Here is a 22,924-nt window from a genome sequence, read left to right on the forward strand (position 1 = left end):
TGACCCTTGGGCCAATAAACGCATCTGGGACCAATCTTCGGTCGCGTTGAATGGACCTCAGAATGACGGTTGAAGACCCGGCGATTGCGCCATCGTCCATCATCCAACCTCGCTTCCGCTTTTGTCTCTAGTAAACATGGGGGCTCTCAATGCGTATCGGCCATCTCCTGCTTCGAGGAAGTCCGTCCAAATGGGCATTTTTATAGTTCGTAGCTAGAAGATAAGATATAGACCCGACAACTGTTCAACAAGCTGCATGCCAATTCCATTCCTCCTCCGCTACCTCCACTTTCCCCTCCCTTTCCCGGCTTACCTTTCACCCTCCATTTCCTTTTCTTCCACTTGAGGATTCTTCCGCGGGATCTCCTGTTGTGCGGGTCCTTTTGTTCGTCCCCTCTAATTTATGGTCAGAGGGTCCCCTGCATTTCCCGAATCCTGAGTACCATCTCCCCGGTGGAAGTAACACACCATCACCGATCAACAGCATAAGAACCTGTCTTAACGAACCTGCCGATCACTTTAACCCAACAGCACACTCCGCTTCAGTGACCTGTTCCTCGCATACAGCCGGTATCTTTCCGAAATGGCCGATCCGAAAAAGCCCTCGACGGTCGAGGCCGCCTCCGACGATGAGTCGTCGGGCGACTTTAGGTCTATCGACCCCAATAGCGGTGTGAAACGGGGTCTTAAGACACGCCATCTGAGCATGATGGCTCTGGCTGGTATCATTGGTCCCGGCTTGTTAATCGGATCCGGTGGTGCCTTGGCAAACGGTGGCCCTGCCTCTTTGCTAATTGGCTTCGGTGTAATTGGTATCATCGCTTTCAGGTAAGCTCCGCGTCACCAACCTTATTTGGGTGCTTTGGCTGCGAAGAATTCCGGCCTATTCTAACTCAATTTGTCGTACGAATAGCATTATGCAGAGTCTCGGCGAATTGACCACCCTCTACCCCAGCGGTGGTGCCTTCACCGGCCTGGCTGATCGCTTTGTTGACAAGGCTTTTGGTGTCGCTGTGGGATGGAACTATTACATTATTTGGTTCTGTGTGTTGGCGAATGAGTATAATGTGATTTCCAGCATCTTTACGTTCTGGGGCGACCAAGTTCCCGTTTGGGGCTACTTCTTGATATTCTGGGTATGACTCTAAATTATTGCTTTTGTTGCGAATTGTTTAATAATCGTGTCTCGCTCTAGTTCGCTTTCCTTGCATTCCAGCTCCTTGGTGTTGAGACATTTGGTGAGGCCGAGTTTTGGCTCGCGCTCGTCAAACTGATCGGACTTGGCGCTTTCTTCATCTTTGCCATTGTGTAAGTGGTTCACCGCCCTAAAAGCTATTTGGTCACGGAAGGCCCAGTATGCGCTGACATCTTCTGGCAGGTACGTCGGCGGGGGCATCAAGGGAGTCGAAGCTCTTGGTGATACGTATTGGAAGGACCCCGGTCCGTGGGTATCGGGCTTCCGTGGTGTAGCTACCGTCTTCGTTTTCTGCTCCACCTTTTACGCCGGTGTAGAGTCCGTTGCCGTTGCCGCCACCGAAACCAAGAACCCCGGCGTTGCCGTACCCATCTCGATTCGCCAAGTGCTCTGGCGCATCATCTTCGTCTACATGGGTTCAGCCCTCTTTTTCGGTCTTACATGCCCTTCCAATGCTCACGACCTTGTCAGCGGCACGAGCCGAGCTATCAAGAGTCCCATGACTATTGCGATTCAAAATGCCGGTTGGCAAGGAGGCGTCCATCTCATCAATGCCTTTATTTTCGTCACCTGTCTCTCCGCCATCAACAGCTCCATTTACATCGGCTCCCGTACTATCCTCTTCATGGCCCAGGACGGAAAAGCCCCTCGCTTCCTCGGCTGGACAGACAAACGCGGTGTCCCTATCCCCGCTATTATCTTCACAAACCTCTTCGGCGCGCTCTCCATGATGAATGTCAGCACTGGCGCCGGAAAGGCCTACAGTTACATCGTCAACCTGAGTGGTGTGTCGACCTTTTTGGTCTGGGGCTCCATCTCCTTCACTCACATCCGTTTCCGTCGCGCCTGGGCTGCCCAGGGTCACAGCGTCGACGAGCTTCCCTTCAAGTCGCTCTGGTACCCCTGGAATGCATACTTCGGGCTCGGCGCCAACATTTTCTTGGCTTTTGTCCAGGGATGGAGCACGCTTTCCCCGTTCAACGCTGGAAACTTTGTCGACGCGTATATTCTGCTTCCGTTGTTTGCCATCATCTATTTCGCGTACAAGTTCGCGTTCAAAACTACATATTGGAACCTGCATGAGATTGACCTTCAGTCCGGCAGGAGAAGGGATCTCGACGAGGCCAAAGAGATTGCAGCTAGAGAACTTGATCCCAGGGAGGTACCTTGGTGGAAGAAGTTGTTGAAGAATTTGTAGAGCGGACGTCATGATGAGGGAGTAGCTGCTTCATAGTTTTGTGTTATAGTTCACTGGTTTTAGTTGGGCTTCCGCCATGAATTTTGAACTTGATTGGATTTGATTGGTTTCCACGAGATGCCCATATATGCCTCTTTCTCTGAGTTACACTATTCGCCCTATGATTTTCATTTGACGAGTAATAGGCATTGCTGAAAATAGCAAAGTCGTCCTCTTGAGAACCCTTAGAAACCGACTGTGCCCGGCATTGGGTATTGGAGGGCAGTGACACCAATGCAGAACTGTCAATATAGGCTCCTTCCGGCTCAGGCCGAAGCTCATACTTGATTAATGATACAACTCACTATATTAAAGGCGTGATTACTATTCTTTCAGACGTCCAGCCATAAGGTCTGGAACCCCTCTGCCGGGGGTATCCGATGGACAGGCACGCACGCCTTTCGGACGGGAGGAATAACACCACTGTCCGCCTAAAACGCACTCCTCTAGGAATGGCTTGGATATGCCGGACCTCTTCTGGCGCATGCTGCACGCCGGGGATTCGGCGGTATTTTGCGTGGTCGAGAGAGCCTAATCGGCCCATCGCGTCATTACCTCCTAAACGTCGTGCTTGATCTCTAAAGCTGAGCACGCAATGTGGCCCCACACTTCGGGGGTAACAATCGTAACACCAGGACGGAAATATCACTGGTGAGCTCGACCGAGTGCCGATGTAGGAGTTTCTTTATCGGGAATTTCGATTATATAAACGGATCGAGAGGTCGTCGCTCCCATAGCATTTATCCCAAACAAAGCAAGCCGGCCACCATAGCTGCCACCCGCGATAAGCCTAACTACATATATAAACTTACCCCTGAACTTACCCCTGGTCCCGATAGCCTATTATATTCAGCAGAGTATTTCAATTGAACTCACAGACTATTGTTGTTGACCATGGCTCCTGGAATCCTTGTCGTCGATGCTCCCCGCACCCACCCCACCTCGAGTCGGGCACCAACCAAGAACCATGAAGCCCCTCGAGACATCTTCCCCGATGGCATCAGGACATCGGGACAACACCCGCCCCTCTACGACGCTCTAAAGCCCTTCTCAGAATTCCCCAAGGAAATCACGGGGCCAACTGTCTGGCGTAAGGAGGACTTTGAAAACAACCCCGAAAAGTGGACGCACCCCTTCACGCCCGAAGAAGTGGAAGAGCTTGGAAAAGCCGCCGACAACTTTATCGCGAGTGGAACAGCGCTCACGGGTATCTCTAAGGTGAGTTTCTCGTCACTATCCCATTCTTCTTTCCTCTTCTCCTTCTTTGTCAATTTGTAGAAGTCAAGTCTGGCTTACACTTACATCAAGGAACTGTTTCCTCTTCCCCTCCTGGGCAAAGTCCTCGCTGCCCTTCGGGATGATCTCCTCAACGGCAAGGGCTTCATCCTATTTAAGGGTTTCCCGGCCGATGCTTGGGGCCCTCATAAGACTGCCGTGGGCTATATGGGTCTCGGCACTCACCTCGGCTACTTCCTCTCGCAAAACGGCCGTGGTCACGTCCTCGGCCACGTCAAGGACGTCGGCGACGACCCTACCCAAATTCACAAGGTCCGCATCTACCGCACCACGGCTCGCCAGTTCTTCCATACTGACGATGGCGATATTGTCGGCTTGCTGTGTGTGCATCGTGCGGCGGAAGGCGGCGAAAGCGACATTGTCAGCGTCCACAATGTGTGGAATACGTTAGTGAAGGAAAATCCCGACGTGGCTGATCTGTTGACGCAGCCGATTTGGTACTTCGATCGCAAAGGCGAGGTCTCGAGTGGACAGGAGGAGTGGACCCGACAGCCTATCATATATCTCGAAAATGGTGGCAAGAACCGAGTCTATATCAAGTGGGACCCGTATTACATCCGATCCCTCAAGAGGTTCTCTGATCAGGGTTTGGTTCCGGCCTTGAGCCCCGAGCAGGAACACGCGGCGAAGACCTTGGAGGAAACCGCCCAGCGCCTGGCGCTGCACATGATCCTGGAAGTGGGAGATATTCAGTTCGTCAGCAATGCCCATCTCCTCCACGCTAGGACGGAATACAAGGGTAAGCTGAAATACATCAATTCCTGGTAAGAGGCTTCTTCTAACTGTTGGTGGCTTAGACTACCCGCCACCGGCTCCTCGCCGCCACCTTCTTAGGCTGTGGCTATCGACGCCGGAGGACGAAGGCGGATGGGCACTCCCTATGCCTGATAGCAAGGAGAAGAAGAGGGGCGGTGTTCAGGTCGATAACACTCCTCCAAAGGCGCCACTGGATGCTGAGTAAACAGACTAGGCCATGTAATTGTGTATTCGTCGATTGATACGACCTTTTTTGTTGGGTATATGAAGAAAAGGTCAACAAATGGCCAAGTACAGTACGTACATAGGACGTGCAGTTGAGCCAAAATTATGACTTGATGAAGATTCGACTTCTAGTTCAGACTGAGACAATATCGCACTATGAATGGACCCATTCAGTGAGGTAACTAAAGCTAATCTGTTGCATAGTACATACGGCCTCATGCCCTTATGCTGGAAGGCCGCTTTTTGATATAAACGCCGCTCCCCCGTCTCTCACCAACATATAAAAGCAGTGGCCTTGCCTTCATATTTTACCTATGATAGACCAACATAATTCAATCATTCTCTGCAAATCGGGCACAGCCCCTCCCACTACGCCCGGCAGCCTGAGGCCAGATGTCATGGCCCTCGGCGAGCCAATAATATCTCCACAGCAGCTCGACCAGTACTCAGTGTAGGATGATATTCTGCCTAGATTTCGGTACCTACCAAGGTAATTTTTCCATCTATATTGTCAAACCCCGAAGAAGTGTGTAGGGCCGCCAGGCTCTCAGATTTATTTTACTTAAATCTGCAGCTTTACATCGTCCTATTTATCTTTATAAGAGAATCCTACCCTAACTAGTAATTTGTAGTTTCTTGTCTACACTTGCCCTATTTTTCGAGGCTTTTTGGCGTGAACTGCCCAGTTAAAGAGGAATCGAGAAGTGTCTCTTTTCTACTCACTTGTGTAGGACGGCTTCTTCCAGCTTAATATGGCACCCTGGGTACCGCCTCGAAGATAACATGCCTTTAGGTAAATAAATCTTTTTCTAACAATAAATGAAAAACTAAGTTTCCCGCCGGCAAGGATGACTCTGGCGCGTGGCGCCTCGACATCGTGGCCCTGCTCGCCGTCACGGGCGAGTCCCTTGTGGCCGCACGCTACCACGCCCTTCTGAGGTCGCGGCGACTGGCCAGCCTACCCTCATACCCGGCCAAGGTCGCCGGCGGATATCGGCGGTACTCCTAGACACGGTCGGCTTCTTTGCCAACCTTATGCCTCCCATCGACCACTAACCCCCCTTTGCCTTCACTGTCCTGGAGATCCCTGGCCTGACCTCGCGCGCCGAGCTACCTTGAAGGAGCGAGTCGCAACCTTAGTCTCCAACGCGCCGAAAGTCGGGTCGCGATCCGGCCCATCAGTGCCTCGCGCCCTCTCTTTCCCTTCACGTCCTATCCGTATTCAATTTTCTCATGACCATGGTGCTAGTGGTGGACACCCTCATCTAGAAGGACGGCGTCGCAACCATCGCCATCAGCCTCACCAGCCTCGCCACCGCTGCCTTGCGGGAGTCCATCATGGGGAGTTTTCCTCAAGGCGCTCATTGCCCATAAGTGATATAGTAATCTAAACCCGCGAGGGTGCCTTCCTGCTCATCCGGTGCACGGAGCATCTTGCGGGAGCTGTACTCTAGTGTGCAAGAGTCCCGATATCGCGTTGAGGCCGAACTAAATGCCGGGCATAATGACCGCATATGGGCCGCCGTACGGTGCAAGGATCAAATAGACCAGACAGACCTCCCCTTGTGAAAAAGTAGCTCAAAGGTGGACAATGAACATCCACGAGGATGATTTATCCTCGAACAAGGAGAAGCAACGAGAAGAAGTAAAGGAAAGGTGCCAGCAGTACTAACTGCGGCTCCAGAGACAACTTAGAATTTATTTACAGTCTCCTTTTATTATCCACCAGAGAAACTGATCTAGAAGCGGCCGCCTATGCTGCGATGAACATATCGTAAGTAAACGAGATGAGTTAGGAACATCAAGCCAAGGCGGGCTATATATGAAGGAGAACGAGGTAAGAGTTACTACGAGCCAAACCAGCGATGACACTTTGAGAATCTCTAAATACTTGGGCTAGCGGAATGAGAAATGAATACTACTAAGTGGTAGATTGGACTAAGCCTATCGAGGAAAGATAAACTAAATTTAACGACCCTTCCTATTGCCTCCAGATAAGGTAGTATTATCTTTGCGTTTTGTATAATCTTTTACCTCCCGAGTTGGACAAAATATGTTCCAAACATTGCTCCCGTTGTCACATTCCAGCGTTATCGGTGGAAATCTGCTTCAGCTCTACTGTCCTCAACACTTTTCATACCTATTATCTCCCATCATCTCACTATCTCGTTAGCCATAGAACTCGTTTTGTCGGACTGTATTTAGGGGCAGCATTCTAACTGCCCTTTCCGGCTTTGGTAACTAACGGGATGTCTCGCACTTTTGGTTGCCATTCTAGCTCCAACCTCTAGGGCCACAACGGTGACTTCGTGTCTTCGTTCACCCTCAATGGCACCGCCGCCACTGGTAGATTTAGAGATGATAGAATCAGGATCAGCGACAGCGGACAAGCCCACTGAAGCATTCAAATTCCATTGCGCGAGCATGAAACATTTCATTCACTTCTTAGAACCGGATACGTATTCTCACTTGTCAGAACTACTCGGGCGAAAGAACCGAGAATTGGGCGAGGTTCGTTATCACTCAGTATGTGATGACTCGACACCGTGGGGCTATTCTGACATGAATCGAAGACGAAGCGTAAGGATTACTTTTATCCTCAAATCGAATTATTGATACTTATCGACTAAGGATAGGGTAGGAGTTATGTGAAAGTCCCAGCTATGGATGAGAGCTTCAATGACCTAGCGCCATACTATATTTATTCTCAATCACAGTCTACACAAGCGGTGGGTCTGAAAGCTAATTAAATCGTGTCTCCCATCAATCACTTTGGCATCTGATATCTCGTGGACAGGGCAGGAGCGGTCATCGATATGAAACTGAGCCCAAATATCCTCTATCCAGATCATACGCTATTATTTAAATCTCGTCAAGCCAGCCAGGGAACAGTTCAGACACTTGGTCACTGAGCTAAGTAGATTAAGCTAAGACTCTGTGCTCTCTGTCGACTTTCAAGAGTCGATGGCGAAAATAAGAATGTTCAGGTGAAGGCCAGTCCTACTCGCGTGTCTCAATAGGCCTGGCAACTTAGCTAAGAGTCTGCAGGTATGTGAGAGAGAGAGAGAGAGTGAGAGAGAGAGAGTGAGAGAGAGAGAGTGAGAGAGAGATAAGACGAAGAACGTCTCATTTGAATACGTGTAGAAATGTAGCACTCAATGGTCATGCTAACTTGGGCTTGGGGTGCTGAACGAAGCTCGGCGGAGAGTGGCCATCTATCTCTCTGCACATTTTCCAGTGGTGAGGACGGGCCTCGTCAGGACAAGAACTAGGTGGCTGCAACATGAGAGCAGGGCTCTGAGCAAACCCGTGGTGCCAACCCGGCGATCCTTTGCGATCGATAGAATCGGAGAGAAAGGCTTTCAGGGAATTGGAAAAGCCCACGTCAAAGTTCAAGAATCGATTTCGATATTTTGGTTGTCCTGCTGCATTGGAAGAAAATACAAAATTTGTTCTCGACAGAGCAAAGCCGAACAGTAAGTCCAGTCCAAGATGTTATTGGCATGCATTGATCTTCTCAAAGAAGTACTCCCCTGCCCCTGGTCACCGAATCACGTGATCCTATTCGGGCTCGGAGACATCAAGAACTGCGCGATGGGCTCTTCAAGTCAGTTGTATCTCCGCTGCACCCAGCATGGGTCGAGACGTTTCTATTTTTTGCAGCTTGAAGGTTTAGGCGATCTCGGAAAGTCCTTCCCTTTTACCCAGACCCAGACGAGGAGGCCCAAGAATGGGGGTTTGTGCTTCGTACTCCAAGGACCGGAGCTCGCGCCGAAAGCAGTACGAGGTAACAGGCCTTCAGCCCTGGCACAGCTCGTGTTACAGGACCGGAAGTACCTCGACCTTCAAGAGGCTGAGCACCGCCCCGTTCAAAAATTGGGTTGCAAACGCAACCTAAGAATAGCAATGCTAAAACACCTTCAAAAAGCTTCTTTCGAAAAGCCCCCTTTGGCTGCGATGGGTGCCCCTCTTTCTCTAGTCTAGAGAGTGCGTGAGAACAAACTATTGAATTCCCAGCCCCAATTCTCCACACCGAAGCTTTTGATACAAATGCGCCGACTTCGACAGATCCTCGACTGATTCTAGGCCTCAGGTTAGCTGGGGGGGGATGATGTGCGATCTGCGGTGTCCGAAAAACTAAGACGTTTGGTTCTCAACTGAGAATGCGCCGAACTTTCCCAAGACCCGTTCTATTAATACCATCATTATGAGGTTCCCCTGCAATCGTTCATCGCTTTTCCGCTGGCTCGAAGGGAGAATGAGAACGAGGACGGAATGATCCTCAGAGAGGGGTTGGTTCTCATACCCTAGCACGCCCCCGTTCTGTCAAAGAGTGTTTGAGGTTGGTGCGGGAGGAGCCAATAAAAAAACTACGCTTTCAGCCGCCGACTTTTACCCGGCCCCACTATTTCGTACTCCTGTGGCGCTAACTGTGCCAACTGGCAGGGAGCGTCGTAATAGTGGATGTACCTGTGACATGCCTCTTCCCCCTTCAGCTCGCGTTATCTTGTTGTCTTGAGCAACCCAAGTTTCGTGATTAAAGTTGCTGGGGGCTGGATACCCTGGCAGGAAGGTGCTGAGTTCGATAAACATGTGCGCAATTGCCTCAGGGCTGTCTGTTCTTCCTCATTCAAAATTCCCCGGTCCGATGACATCTGTTTTGTTGTCGATATAATAGAATATTTCTATATACTCTTTGGGGAAAGGGGCAAGACGAATTATTTCTTCAATACCTCGGAAATATCCACTTCACGATTCTTGAATCAAGTACCAGCAAAGGCGACCTCGGTGCTTGTTCGCCATCACGGACAGTTGTCTCGCCTCGGCAAACCAGGTTTCTCGCACAGCAGACGTCTCGAGAGGTTTCGATTTCCTGTCTTCCCCCCCTTTCGAGCCTACCTGTGACAAGAGTGAGCAGACATTGAGCGTGGGAGGAGAGAGATCTTAGCCTACCCTTGTCGCTGCTGGTCAGCGAGCCTCCGTGCCACTTGTCTGGTCGAGACTCTTGGCCCCGATGTTCCAAACGACCCAGACGGCTCAAGTCCCACACATCACTCGACCTTGACGATCCCCAGACTCCCGAGTCCAAGAAGTATCCTTAGTCACCAGTCCCGAGCGTACCATACCCTGTCCTCCTTCGGCTCCCTGTCCGATAATTCCCTTCAGATCTCCGCCGCAACCACCTTCTTCCCTCGACCGAATCCCTCTCGAGCATTACAATACCATCCCACATTATCGAGACTGACGACGACCGCAACCGTGAGCACGACTCCCTCTATACCGCCGGCGCCCCGTCGCCAGCGACTCTACCCCTCTCCGCCACAATGGACACCACCACACACATCCTCACCTCCTCCTCGAACGGTATATTCGCAAGAAATGGGGTATCCGACCCCAACGCCGCCGAACGGCCGCCCATATTTCGAGTGGTCGGTATCATACTCGCCGTCTCCTCTGGAGTGTTCATCGGATCATCGTTCGTATTAAAAAAGTTTGGCCTGCTCAAAGCAAACGAGAAATACCAAGAAGTAGCAGGCGAGGGCTATGGATACCTCAAGAATGCATGGTGGTGGAGTGGAATGACGCTCATGATTATTGGAGAGATTCTAAATTTCGTTGCATACGCCTTCACCGATGCCATCCTCGTCACACCCCTCGGGGCTCTCTCCGTTGTCATCGCCACCGTTTTGTCTGCCATCTTCTTGAAGGAACGCCTGAGCCTTGTCGGCAAAGTGGGCTGCTTCCTCTGCATCGTTGGATCGGTAGTCATTGTCCTCAACGCTCCGAAGTCGTCGGCCGTGGCGAACATTCAACAGATGCAGGACTTTGCTATTTCTCCCGGATTCCTCAGTTACGCTGGCGTCATCATTGTCGGGTCCGTCATCACCGCTCTCTATGCGGGCCCGAGATGGGGGAAGAAGAACATGCTTGTCTACATCTCAATCTGCAGCTGGGTTGGAGGCCTTAGTGTTGTCGCGATCCAGGGGTTAGGTGCTGCTATCATTGCCCAGGCCGGAGGTACACCACAGTTCAACCAGTGGTTCCTCTACGTCCTCCTCGTCTTCGTCATTGCCACCCTCGTTACTGAGATTATTTACCTAAACGTCAGTCTCCCGAACCCTGTCCCCGTCTTTTGTCACTCTTAAACTAACGCTCTAAACAGAAAGCCTTGAATCTTTTCAACGCTGCCCTGGTCACCCCTACTTACTACGTCTATTTCACCTCGACAACCATCATTAGCTCCATTGTCCTATTCCGAGGCTTCAAGGGAACACCAATACAGATTATCACGATTGTCAACGGCTTTTTGACCATTTGCGCCGGAGTCGTATTGTTGCAGCTGTCGAAATCCGCCAAGGATGTGCCGGATGCTGCAGTCTTCAAGGGAGATCTAGACCAGATTCAAACGATTGCCGAACAAGAACAGCCCGAGACCGAACCAAAGGCGGATGCGATTCGAGGCACCGCTGCTATCGTACGACGCATATCGCAGGCGAGGCAGAAGTGGGAGCTTGAGGAGCTGCGTCGGTTACAGGAGGAGAAGAGGGCAGAACAACTCGAATCCGTCAGCGAAGATGGTCCTGTATACGAGTGGGATGGCTTACGGAGGAGGAAAACGATCTTGGTTAATCGACCAAGCACCTCACCCTACCGATCATCTACCTTGCCACCGCAATTCACCGCACCCCAGCGAACTCCCCACCCGCCATTGGGCATGTCATATTTCCCCCCCGAGGACGAAAACGAACGCGAGCGAGAGGTTATCCGAACGCCGAGCATCTTGTCTAGTATTGCGGGGACCATTCGAAACCGGGCTCGAAGCATGGCGACTCCTTCCGGATCCGAATTCCCCGCCGATCTCAAGATGCGTAGTCCTATGCATCCCGTTCCATTGACAGAAATTGCCGCTCCCGGTCAAGGGCCAGGCCAAAGTAGCCAGTATCCGAGATCCCAGGAGAATGCCTACGGCCTTCCCTCTTCGCAAGGGTCGGAATACCACGGAGCCAGTGGCATGCTTGCCGTACCTGGCAGCAGCGCTTCTGACGTCTCTCCGCGCCGTCAATTCTCATTCCAGAATCTTTTCAGGAGGAATCAGCATACACCGCCAGTAGATGAAGAGCAGGCGAGACAACGACCCACCACATCGGGTCGCCGTTACTCGAATCAGTTTGCGAAATCTGCGACCGAGGAAGAGCGGCTAGGTCTCGTCAAAGGAGACTCACAAGTTACAATTCCATTCCCCCCGTACTCAGAGGAGGAGGAGGATCGATATATTGACGACGAGAAGACACGGGCTATACAAGCCGTCACTGCAGCCGTCACCGCGGATTCGTCTCGGTATGGTCGGGGCATTACTACACCGCCGCGACGCGGTAGCGACGGGCGGGATGGGGACACTCGACGACGGCGCTACAATGACAGCAGGAACGGAAGTCAATCTTCAACATCACAACCCACGCCGCCACCGATGCCTGCGGAAAGGAACAGGCCTGCACCTGGTGGCGAGGACGGAGCTTTCATTTAAAGCATTAGATACATACCTTGATTCCTTGTTGGCTATATATGGGCGAGTACTTGTACGACTATGATGATCGACACTTTTATTTTCAGTTTGATGCATTTTTTTTTTTTTCCTCGGACGTTAGGGGTCATTGTTTTTTTCCGAGACAGTGGACGGAAGGCATTGTACACTACGACTATGACGTGATGGAGCGAGCTTGCATTGTTGGTCCTGGGATTTTTTTCTTCTTCAAACCATGGAAGGACTTCACACTCATTTTATGGCGATTACGATCAAAATCATCGAGGAACTGGCCTCACTTACTGGGCCTCTGAGCTATGGCATTAACTAGAGATGGGAAGGTATATTCTTGTGTATATTCTCGACTGTCATGGGAGGTGATCCATCTAGAGGGTGCCAAATGCCATGGGGAAATAGGTAGATACAAAACAAAAAACAATTCAATGTCCCGATGGAGTTCGATGAGATGCTGTTGATCACCCCCCGAGTAAGGCATGACCGACGATGCAGTCTCCTGTATTCACTCTTTCTCCTTGGTTCTCCTCGTGTCTTTCCTCTGCCTCGGTGGTCCCTTCTTTTTGTTTCACCGCAGACGATTTGTACCTGGACGCTTCAATCGATGTTTGTCCGTCACTCTCTCCCGTTAATGTACGATTTCCGGTCCGATTCCGTTTCGCCTTCCTCCTCCCAGCCCCGCCATTTATTTCACTCCAAGGCCAACTTGTATCATAGATGCCTGTGCTTTCTCTCTTCTCGCCTCGATCTAACACAGACTATTACTGCGTCTGTCCACATTATCTTTTGGGCGTGCCTAACTCACGCCAAGCCTCAATGTCTTTGATCCGCAAACAGGAATAATCAGTTTCAAATACAAGAGGTCCCTGTGCGCTTGAAGATCGAAGGCAAAGTCGCAATTTCTTCCGCAGCGAATTCTCAGCTCTAGAACAATGGATGCCGTCACCCAAAAGCAGGACGACGGCTTCGTAGGAAGGAGCCACAAACATTAATTCTCACGACTTAGTAGCAAGGAGCCGTTCGAACATTAATTCTCCTCAGCCTACAAGGACAGCAGCAAATTTTTCTCTGGCTTCTGTAACGCTATTTCTGCCAGCCGGAGCACCATCGCGAAATCCGATCTGTCTGCCGGAGTGAAAGACATTGGTTGAGGCGCGCACACTCCCGCTCCGAGATCCCAATCCATCAGGTCCGTAGGTCACACTTGCTATCCGAGAAAAGCAGGGAGGATTATTCAAGTCAAAATCCTAGACATTTCGGCCTCCGGTCGCGGCTCGTCATGGACCAATAAGAAAGTAGCCGTTAGCAGAACACAAGCCAGCAGAGATCTTAGACACAGGCCACAAGCAACGCGGCCGTCTCCTCATGACCTGGTCTGTAAAACCTCACTCGTGTCTCTTACACCGGAGCAATACCAACCAGCTTCCCTTGAGATCTGATGTTTGACATGGGCTTCGCTGTGCTGTTGATTCCCTGCCGACGGACATTTCTTGCTTTTCGTCACAACCTCCATACGTCGATCTCGGGCAATTCATTGTTCACAGTTTCTTGTATAGGTAATATTACATCGCCGGACCCCCGAGGAGATCATATCCGCTCTCTTCTTGGCCTTGGAATATGCCTTCTCAACCGTCCTTCGATCCAGCTGGGTCGATCCTTCTATTGTGGAGCCAGGAAGGAGCATTCCACCTCATGTCTAGGTAAAAAGAACAAATGGTTTCCTCGATGAGTGTTCGGAAACCGCGACACAGAACATAAAGGCAAGAGCTCCGCAGTGGAGCCGCCCAATGACCAAGTTGACCAAGTTGGCCAAGGTCTAGGCCCGGGCCAGCCTCCAAGTCGTCATCGATTCAAGTTCCTTCTGAAGAAAAGCCAGGCTTCCCGGTGATGCATCTTGTCTTCTTCTTCATATCCTTCTTCTTCTCTACCAGGGTTTCGTCCTGTCCAATCCTTCTCTTGCACTCGCTATTGTCTATTGTCTAGTGACGATAATCTCTAAAACAGCAGAGAATACTAGATATTTCGACGTCCATTCGTTCAGATACCACCACATCAATACGTCGCTCTTTCTTTCCTTTATTTTCTTCCACTTGAACGCTCTCAACTTGAGGGGGACTTCAACCACACACACTCGTTTCTCAGCAACCAAACATCATCTTCGCTATTCTGCATCCCTTCAGATCGGCAAGGGCGTTAGAATTAGCAATATGTTCTTCATCGGTATTGTCACTGGCTCCCTGGCCCTGGCTGGCTTGGTCGCTGCTGGCGATGTGCGTTCCCAGCCGTCAGTCGGTTCTGACGGGCACCCTCGACTGGCAAAGAGGGTTTCTGCTGGAGGATCCTGCGGTCCTTGGGTAGGAACCTGCGAAGAAGGCCTCTGCTGCTCGATTCAGGTTAGATGCCAGACTCCACACCTTGGCTTATTGACCTTCACTCGTCTCCTGCTGACGCTCAGATTCAACAGGGTGTTTGCGGAATCGGAGGCCAGTACTGCACCTCGCCTGGCTGCCAGCTCGCCTACGGCCCAGCCTGCCATGGGAATATATGGCCCCGCGGTCATGATACCTCCGACGTGTTACGGCCCAAGTTCGGCCAGGTCCCATATGGCGTCGACATCACCAGTTGCACTACTCCGGGAACGATGGCTCTCACTTTCGACGATGGGCCCTACCATTACACCAACGAGCTCCTTGATCTCCTCAAAGAGAATAATGTTCTGGCCACTTTCTACGTCACCGGAGTGAACGGGGCCAAAGGTGCCATTAACAACCGTTCAACAGCGAACCCTGCCATGCTCCGACGGATGCTGGCTGATGGACACCAAATTGCCAGTCATTCCTGGAGTCATGAGGACATGGAATCCGTCTCGCTGGAGGAGCGCCACAGACAGATCGTCAAAATCGAGATTGCCCTAGCCGACCTATTCGGGTTTTTCCCAACCTATTACCGGCCTCCGTACACGAGCTGCGGGGCGGATTGCATGGCAGAGCTTGCGTCTCTTGGATATCATGTTGTATGTTTTGACCCCTCCTCTTTGGTCGTGGGACCATCCGCGTCTTTGACCACAGCTAACGGAATATCTCCAAGACAAACTACAATCTTGACACGAAAGATTGGCAAGTAGACGGAGCCAAGGCCAAGGCCAATTACGAAACTCTTCTTGCCAAAGCCAATCCTCGAACGGCTGGAGTGATTACCCTTGCACATGACATCCACCTTGACACCGTTCACGGGCTTACTCAGTTCATGATCGATAAGGCACGACAAGCAGGCTATAAGCTCGTGACAGTTGGTGATTGCCTCGGTGACCCAAGGTCCAACTGGTATCGAGACGCCAAGACTGGAAACCCCGTCAGCGAATCGGTCATCGGCAACGCTGTCTCAAGCTATGTTCGACCTTCCTCTAGCTCTCCTAGCGTGACAGTTGGAGAGAAGACGTCCGGGAGTCTTAGTCTCAACAGGGTGGCGGCTCCGTCGGGAATCAAAGAAGATGATGATTCTGTTGAACCCCAAATATCAGCGGCGAGTGTTATTACAGGGAAGCTAGTTCTTCTTTGGATGTCTCTCGTCTTGCTTTCATGCCTAGCTTGATGCTGTTGGCTTGAGGAAGCGGACAAAAGCAACCGATCTTGTTCCCTTCCATTGACTGTATATAATTCTTGCGAGGGCATTTGGCCAAACTTTTTTTTCAGCTCTTTTGTTTTGATTGCATGATACCAGCGGGCTCAGATCGGTATAAACGGTGTTTGGAACTTGTTTAGTCCTTTACCCCTTTTTTTTTGTTCTTTCCATGTCGTCTCGTCTCGCTCCGTGCTATGAGCAACACACTTTCTGCAAACATTCTTTTAGAGCACGCTGTAGGAAACACAAAGTCATTAACCTTGAAAAAAAATTCATTGACCCAATGAACCACACGGGTGATGGCAATCCTCCATACACCTACACATAACCGCAGAATCATCAAACTATTTGCAATTCGCCATAAAGAGACAGCTTAAAATGTAGCAATGATGCCTAAATCTGGTATCAAGATTCAGGTCATTGTCCAGTCAGATATTTAATCAGGCTGGCTATTGGTAGGTCATCTCCGCTTGATCCATTCCAGCTACTTTTCCTTACTGGACCCTGAAAGACCATGGCATTGTATTAACTTCCTACAATAGACTTGCATTCTCATCGATTTCGTTCTTATCGGTTGCGCTACACGCTGTATATTCGGTCTAAGTGAGCCTCACTCGAATAGACCCCCAAACATCCTGGTGTTGCGTTGATGACCCCATGTGACTGCAGCTCGATGCATTTGCAATCCTTTGGTCCTCATCTTGCTTTTATTTGACGAATTGGAATCATCTGATCTTCCATTGCGGCGCAATTAAGCCTAGCACTAAGACTATTCGGGATAATAAGCTGGTGTCTCCTCGGTACCCACCGTCTTTGGTCGGTTGAGCAGCGATAGAGCCAGCCTCCACGAACACACTGCCATCAGTCCATGGGTCAGGTTTCCAGTGACTAACCTAATTCAGTTGAAGGGTGTGTGTAAATCGAGCCTAGCCCTCTGGCTTAGCGTCTTTTCCAAGCCGGGTTCCTTCGATCGGATCGAGCTGCTACGCCACATTGGGGATATATCCTCGACCTCCCCGGATTCAGCTCGACCAGCATACGTACGAAGTAGGCGCTATCTCGGAAAGTAAAACTAAGACCAGATCGACAGCTCGATCGGATCTCGGGACCTGGCAACGCCATGCGATCTGCCGGTGGACGTAAACTAAGTGCGTAAATCCAGCCACGAGGGTCCTATTTGTGTTACACCCCTGTAGAGCTTAGACGGTACACCAGATCTCCGAATCCGGAAATCCTGGCGAGCCTGTCCCACTTAAGCCCGCATAGAACGACACATCGTCAGGCCCAGCTCAGTGGTCAACTTTGTCCCCAGTCCTAGATCCCACTCTTCCCTGACGAACCCACGAGGTTCTAAGATCGGGACAATGGACTTGGCGTGTGTCAACTTGGCATGTTACTTGTCATTTTCGGTGACCGTCCGGTGAGGGTTGGGGTGATGAACCTTAGCCAATCATGGCCAGCTCGTGAGAGCCCATGCAGATCTATGAGGGCTTGAAGTAGTCCAGGTTCTCATTCCTTGCTTCTCGGTGTTACGAGAGCCCGGAGGTGTACGAAAACACACATCAGCTTGAGGTATTGCAGTCTCACCCTGTCATCAGCGACCATATCTCGGAGATATGAGACTGTGGAAATAGAATTCCCCTCATTTAAGAATTCACACCAGCTGTAAGAAGACCCGATCGCGTCAGAATGTGCATCGCGTCACCGTCTCCTTCAGCTAACTCGACCGAAGAGGGCAAGATGCTGGGGAAGAAGCAAGTCCAACTTGCACCAGATCTGCCGGCGTGTTCAGTAGAGCGGCATCCTAGTCACTAGGTCTCGGCGGTGCTTTGAGCCCAAGTCGCTCGCTGCGTGATCTACCTTCTATCCGAGTACCATTACCATCTCAACATTGGCCCCCGGATCTGAGGGCATATATGTCCGAGTTCAGGCCAATATAAGGCTTATTTGGGATGAGTTCCCTTTAGGTATCTCCGGAATTGCATGCACATCGCGACCAAATGCATTCGCGCACACCAATCGTGGGCACGGATCCTGGTAGGGTCCAGACTAAACAAGGGAGCCCGACTGGAAGCAAATTCCCTCTGCGGATTTTAAAGTGGCACCCTCGTGCGGGGCTTGAAGATATCTATAAAAGCCCCCTCCGTTCAACGGGAACCCCATATTTCTTTCACAATAGACCCAGACGCGCGAGTGCCAGCAGTCGGCCAAGAGAAGCAATCATCTCGCCTCTAGGCCCCATTTTCTTTTTAACATATCAGGCACCTTTCACCAGTGATAACCTTTCTCAAGTCTACATGTCACTCACCAAGATGACCCGGCTCAACAGCTCTTGCGGCGGTCGATCCCCTCCTCCTTCTCAGTGGGAAGCAAGATGTCACCCCCTGGAGCCGGAGGTCTCCAAGAACATCCACACCTATTTCCTCAACGGCTGGAAATTTCGCAGCGAGAAGGCCCGCTTGATGTTTCCCCTTCAAGGGCTAGCCACGTGGCACTGTTATGCCTTTCCTAAAGCAAAGGATGACCGGATCGAAGCTGGTGCTAAGCTTTCTGTTATTCTCTTCCTTGTTGATGGTATGTAATAACGAATACCTAATAAGGCTAACGAAGACATCCCAATGCCACCATGCCTCATGCACTAATACCTATATGTCTACTTGATGCAGATGACCTAGAGCACAAGTCACTAGAGGAGGGATCGGCCCTGGTGGAGAGAATCATCTCCATAGTGAAAGGCGACATCGAGCCAGATCCTGCCGTCCCAGCTGAGTGGATGATGCGCGAAGTTTGGGATAATCTAAGCTTAATCGACGCCAAGCTCACAGATGAGATGAAGGAGCCAGCGTATCTCTTTTGGCGCTCTCAGGTTGCCGCTGAACGGCTGAAGCCCAAAACACTCAAGTCATACCTTCACTACAGAGAGGCTGATATTGCCTCGGCGTATGTTCCATCTAAGCTACCACTTCTCGCTAACTTGGTCATTGCCACCGAACTAACACGAGCTCCTTCACAGGCTCCTGTGTGGTATTCAGCGCTTTTCCATGGAACATCACATCGCAGTTGATGAGCTCACTCATCTATCCGCAATCGAGAAGAACTACAGTGACTATATCACTGTTGTCAATGATATCTGCAGCTACGACAAAGAAGCACGGACGGCGCAGACCGGAGAGGCAGAGGGCGCAGCAATCTGCTCTTCCGTCCAAGTCCTGGCTGACGAGACTGGCTTGCTGCCCGATATGGCGAAGCAGGTGCTCTGGGCCATGTGCCGCGAATGGGAGAGGAATCATGAGCGGCTTGTTGGCGAGAGAAAGGGGAGAAATGATCTTCCGTCGGCGATTGTTGAGTACTTGGAGGGGTTGAAATTGCAAATCAGTGGCACGGAGGCGTGGAGTTTGACATGCTTCCGATATAATCACTTGGTTGTCTGAACAAGGCCAGTTCGTTCATTCATAAGCTGGAATACTGGTTTTGACTTTTCATGAAGACTCTCTTTCTATCATAGCGCGCGTCATGTAGCTAATCCATAGCTTTTATTGACGGTTTCACTCATCTTTCTCCGCACACCCGACTCGTTCTCAAGGATTATAGCTAACGACTTGGACGTTCCTGGCCGAGTATTCCGTGTCTGTAGGAGTATTAATTAGGCCGGACATAAGCAAAAAGTTCCCAAGGCAGCTTACCGTGTTCCGGGCCGGGACTCCCTGAACTGCCTTCCATCTGTAGGTTGATAATCCTGTTGAGGGATCCAACATCAGTTCTGTGTTACATCTCGAAGGGGAGGACGAGACATACAGGTACATTGATTTACCAACATAGTTCTTTCCGAACTGCTCGGCGACGAACTTGTCATCCATATAAAACTTCACTGATACATCTCGCCCATTGGCGGTTGCTCTCGTCTCACAACGGAACTTATGGAACTCATCCGGATCGGGATATGTAACGTCCAAAGCCGCGACCTGCGAACTAGTGTTAAAGGTATTAAAACTGATTTTCCCAGGAAAAGTATCCGTTCCCGATCCTTTCCTGTTTTGAATCGACAAGAATTTGTTAATCATCCTTGCTTATATTGATCTCGCGATGAGACTCAGAACGTACCACTCAGCGATATCGATCTCGGGTGGCCAGCCCTCTGTATAGGTGGCCCAATAAGCAGGCCAAGATCCTCTGTAGGTCTTCACTTTGAGCTCGGCATGGTAGTCGATGCCACCCCCGGCTACAACGGTGAAGTGCTGGCGAGCGTGGATCGCCCCGCTGAGGTAGCGAATGTTAAGTTTCTTACCACCATGGGTGGCCTGAGGTTCTCCATTCACCCTCTTGGCTGTCAAGGTAATGGTGCCGTTCTCCATGCGGACTTGCGACTCACGCATGCGGGCAGAGCCGTTGTGGTCACTACCCCATGGGTAGAGATAGTCCCAGTACTTGTCGAACTCTTCTTGGGAGTCGAAGCTCGTCAGGGGAATCAGGGTGGTTCCGGACTGGGCGAGAGCCAGAGGCGCCGCTAGCAAGGACAACAGGGGCAGAGTAACTCGCATTCTCATTTTATCTTACGCTAGCCACTGGAGCGTCTTGATGATGTACCAGGGCGGACTGCCTACCCGTCTCGAATCAGGGACTCGCTACTTTTAAAGGCTCATATCACAGATCGATGTGTGGCATTGGAACCACTTTCTTCAGCTACCATTCTTTGGTCCCCGCACTTTTAAGACAGCGCGTAGATTAACTTATATCTGTTCTAGGGGCTTCATTACTTTGTAAATTGCGGGTAATTCGTTAGGAAAATGGAGTTGCGGAGGGTCGACAATAGCCGGAAGTCGAGTGGATGGAGTCTGTAACCGGGTTTATTCATCCTCCGAGGCATCAGGCACCCTCTACGACTTCGGACAATCTGACCGTAGCTTGCCCATGACCGGCACCGGTGACCCAAAGTTGAAAGTACATTCGGATCCTGCCTTAGGACGGAGGTATCCGGCCCACTATTCTACATCACTTTATTACTTCACTTTCGGGAAGCCCGAATCTTCCATCAGGCATCCATTCCTTTCTTGAGTGCAGAATTGCAAGCTTCCTCGACAAGACAGTCTTCGGCGTCAGTTCTGACTCACCCGAGATTCGGGACCCGTAGGCTTGGGTCGGCTCCGTCAGAAGAAGGGGCTAGTTGATATGGTTGGATCCGGATCTGGAGCAACCTCCGTAGGGCTGTAAACACGTCGTGAACATCAATTCGGCGAGATAAGATAGACTGCGCCACCTCGCCCAAGCGGTAGCGTAAGACAGGTAGACAAAAGGTCAAGGAATGCAGGAGGAATACGAAAGTATTTCGACGTTGAAGTCAAGAGATCAGGGAAAGGGCACTGATTAGCGTTCCAGAAGTTCCTTTGCCACAATCTTTGTGGGGGGGGAGACATGCATGGATCGAGGTGCAGACTGATGAGATCAAATGATTACGGGCGGTGATCGTTGGACCTGATTTTTGCTGTTCTGGGCAGATTGGGCTGTGAGGCCCGATGTCAGCAAGCGGCAAACCCGGAAATGTGCGCAGAGACAGGCCAAATAGAGGCTCTGAGGGTTTAATTGATGAGGCCAAACCTCGTACCGGGTTTTCGACCAATCTTGGGTTGGCTTGTAAGCCGAATTCTCGGCCAGTTGACTGGACGGCAGACTCTGTTGAAGGAGACAGAGCCGCGATCCAAGTCGGCGAAGTCGAGAAATCCCGGCGCAGGCAGGTACTTCGTACAGATTGACACTATTTTATCGACAACCCGTCAGCAGACAGGTTGTATGAGCTGCGTGTGGCTCTGTGATTCGCGGTTCCCGACATCTCCCTTGACGTATTGGTGAATAGCAATGCGTCAACTTGACATGAGCCAGCATGACAGCGGGCGGCCGCCGCAAATGGCACAAAGGATCATTTAAGCAATGGTGCTCTGATTTCCTGGCTACTTCGTAGATCGAATCATGGAGATGAATGGGCGTGCCCTAAGGAGGAAGAGGGTGTAAAGTGCGCTTGCGGGTTTCTAGAAATGAATCTTGGCTTTCGTATTAGCGAGGGGCAGCGCCTATCACCATTAGATTCAATCACTCATGCATAGTTGATCCTGGTATTGCTGCATGGCCTCCTCTCGGCCATGTATGATCCTGGGATTGGACCAGCCAATGGATCCCTTGCGGGGATCACGAGAAAGCAGTTTTCGGGGCAGGAGAGCACGTGTAATTTACCTCTAGGCTTGGGTATCCGTCTTGGCTTGGTTGGGCAAATGGGAGGGAATCAAGGGAGATTGGGCGATCTGAATGGATCATCCGTTCATCGACGGATGGTGTCCCGCTTGCCAAAACCTCGAAAGGGATGAACCCGTCGAGTGCAGAACTTTAACTGCGAGGCGTCAATAGTCTGACGAGGGAAATTGCAGCTTATTCATGAAAAGTAGAAAAATAGAAAACCGGGCGAGAATTTGCGGGTCAGTGGTCCAATATCTCATCCCGGTATTGCAGCATCGATGCACTTGCCAGCTTCATTTAGGACACTTTCTGGGAGGCGGCTTACTCAGTTGCCGGGCACAAGGTCAAGATGTGGCTTGTGTGTGTCTGTCCATTGGGAGTAGGAAACCACGAAATACTCGGCTGGAGATGTCAAGTCGGCTATTTTAGCTCCATGTCCATCCGTGTCTCTCCGTCACCATGCGTCTGCAAGGGGGTTGCGCAGTCCGGTTGAGGGGATCAAATTACACTATTTCTCAATCGGACTGGAAGAGGGTTCGATGTCCGGCTCCAAGGTTTCCGAGCCTGTCACGTTATGAAACCATCACTTCTTTCTCGGCCCCGTGCAGGTCCCGTCTCCATCAAGAAGTATTGACCAAAGGTCATGGTCGGGACAAGATTGGCTCGCAATATCTGCAGGGCCTGTATTAATGAATGAATGAAAACGCGCTTCCTCAAGTTATATCGGGGGCTTGGATGTCATAACAGGGCGGCGGCAGCGCGTGCTCCATGTTCCCTCTGCGGCACGCGTCCTTCTCTACTTAGCCCCTTCCGTCGCTTTTCATCGGCCGCGGTT

At 51.0% G+C, this 22,924-nt stretch overlaps 6 protein-coding genes across 6 annotated transcripts; 5 read left to right on the forward strand and 1 right to left on the reverse strand.

Annotated features, from left to right (window-relative positions):
• Positions 1–583: 583 nt before the first annotated feature.
• Positions 584–2,393, forward strand: SAPIO_CDS9839 (General amino acid permease AGP3; the record flags this gene model as incomplete). The annotated part of the gene is made up of 4 exons (XM_016791137.1): positions 584–828; positions 914–1,136; positions 1,196–1,308; positions 1,379–2,393. The coding sequence occupies 4 exons, from the start codon at positions 584–586 to the stop codon at positions 2,391–2,393; spliced, it is 1,596 nt and encodes a 531-aa protein (XP_016638981.1).
• Positions 2,394–3,326: 933 nt separating this feature from the next.
• On the forward strand, positions 3,327–4,689 carry SAPIO_CDS9840 (Clavaminate synthase-like protein; the record flags this gene model as incomplete). Its single annotated transcript, XM_016791138.1, has 3 exons — positions 3,327–3,650; positions 3,711–4,467; positions 4,526–4,689. The coding sequence occupies 3 exons, from the start codon at positions 3,327–3,329 to the stop codon at positions 4,687–4,689; spliced, it is 1,245 nt and encodes a 414-aa protein (XP_016638982.1).
• A 5,344-nt stretch (positions 4,690–10,033) lies between these two features.
• SAPIO_CDS9841 (Duf803 domain membrane protein) lies at positions 10,034–12,234 on the forward strand (the record flags this gene model as incomplete). The annotated part of the gene is made up of 2 exons (XM_016791139.1): positions 10,034–10,813; positions 10,873–12,234. The coding sequence occupies 2 exons, from the start codon at positions 10,034–10,036 to the stop codon at positions 12,232–12,234; spliced, it is 2,142 nt and encodes a 713-aa protein (XP_016638983.1).
• Positions 12,235–14,453: 2,219 nt separating this feature from the next.
• Positions 14,454–15,892, forward strand: SAPIO_CDS9842 (uncharacterized protein; the record flags this gene model as incomplete). The annotated part of the gene is made up of 4 exons (XM_016791140.1): positions 14,454–14,516; positions 14,645–15,259; positions 15,334–15,774; positions 15,833–15,892. 4 exons carry the CDS (start codon positions 14,454–14,456, stop codon positions 15,890–15,892), a joined length of 1,179 nt encoding a protein of 392 aa, XP_016638984.1.
• A 2,287-nt stretch (positions 15,893–18,179) lies between these two features.
• Positions 18,180–19,298, forward strand: SAPIO_CDS9843 (Aristolochene synthase; the record flags this gene model as incomplete). The annotated part of the gene is made up of 3 exons (XM_016791141.1): positions 18,180–18,441; positions 18,534–18,807; positions 18,881–19,298. The coding sequence occupies 3 exons, from the start codon at positions 18,180–18,182 to the stop codon at positions 19,296–19,298; spliced, it is 954 nt and encodes a 317-aa protein (XP_016638985.1).
• A 147-nt stretch (positions 19,299–19,445) lies between these two features.
• Positions 19,446–20,411, reverse strand: SAPIO_CDS9844 (Galactan endo-beta-1,3-galactanase; the record flags this gene model as incomplete). The annotated part of the gene is made up of 4 exons (XM_016791142.1): positions 19,446–19,495; positions 19,551–19,603; positions 19,663–19,836; positions 19,969–20,411. The coding sequence occupies 4 exons, from the start codon at positions 20,409–20,411 to the stop codon at positions 19,446–19,448; spliced, it is 720 nt and encodes a 239-aa protein (XP_016638986.1).
• Between the last annotated feature and the right edge of the window lie 2,513 nt (positions 20,412–22,924).

The sequence above is a fragment of the Scedosporium apiospermum genome (assembly GCF_000732125.1).
Source record: "Scedosporium apiospermum strain IHEM 14462 chromosome Unknown SEQ_SAPIO_0154, whole genome shotgun sequence".
In the NCBI taxonomy this organism is placed as follows: Eukaryota; Fungi; Ascomycota; class Sordariomycetes; order Microascales; family Microascaceae; genus Scedosporium; species Scedosporium apiospermum.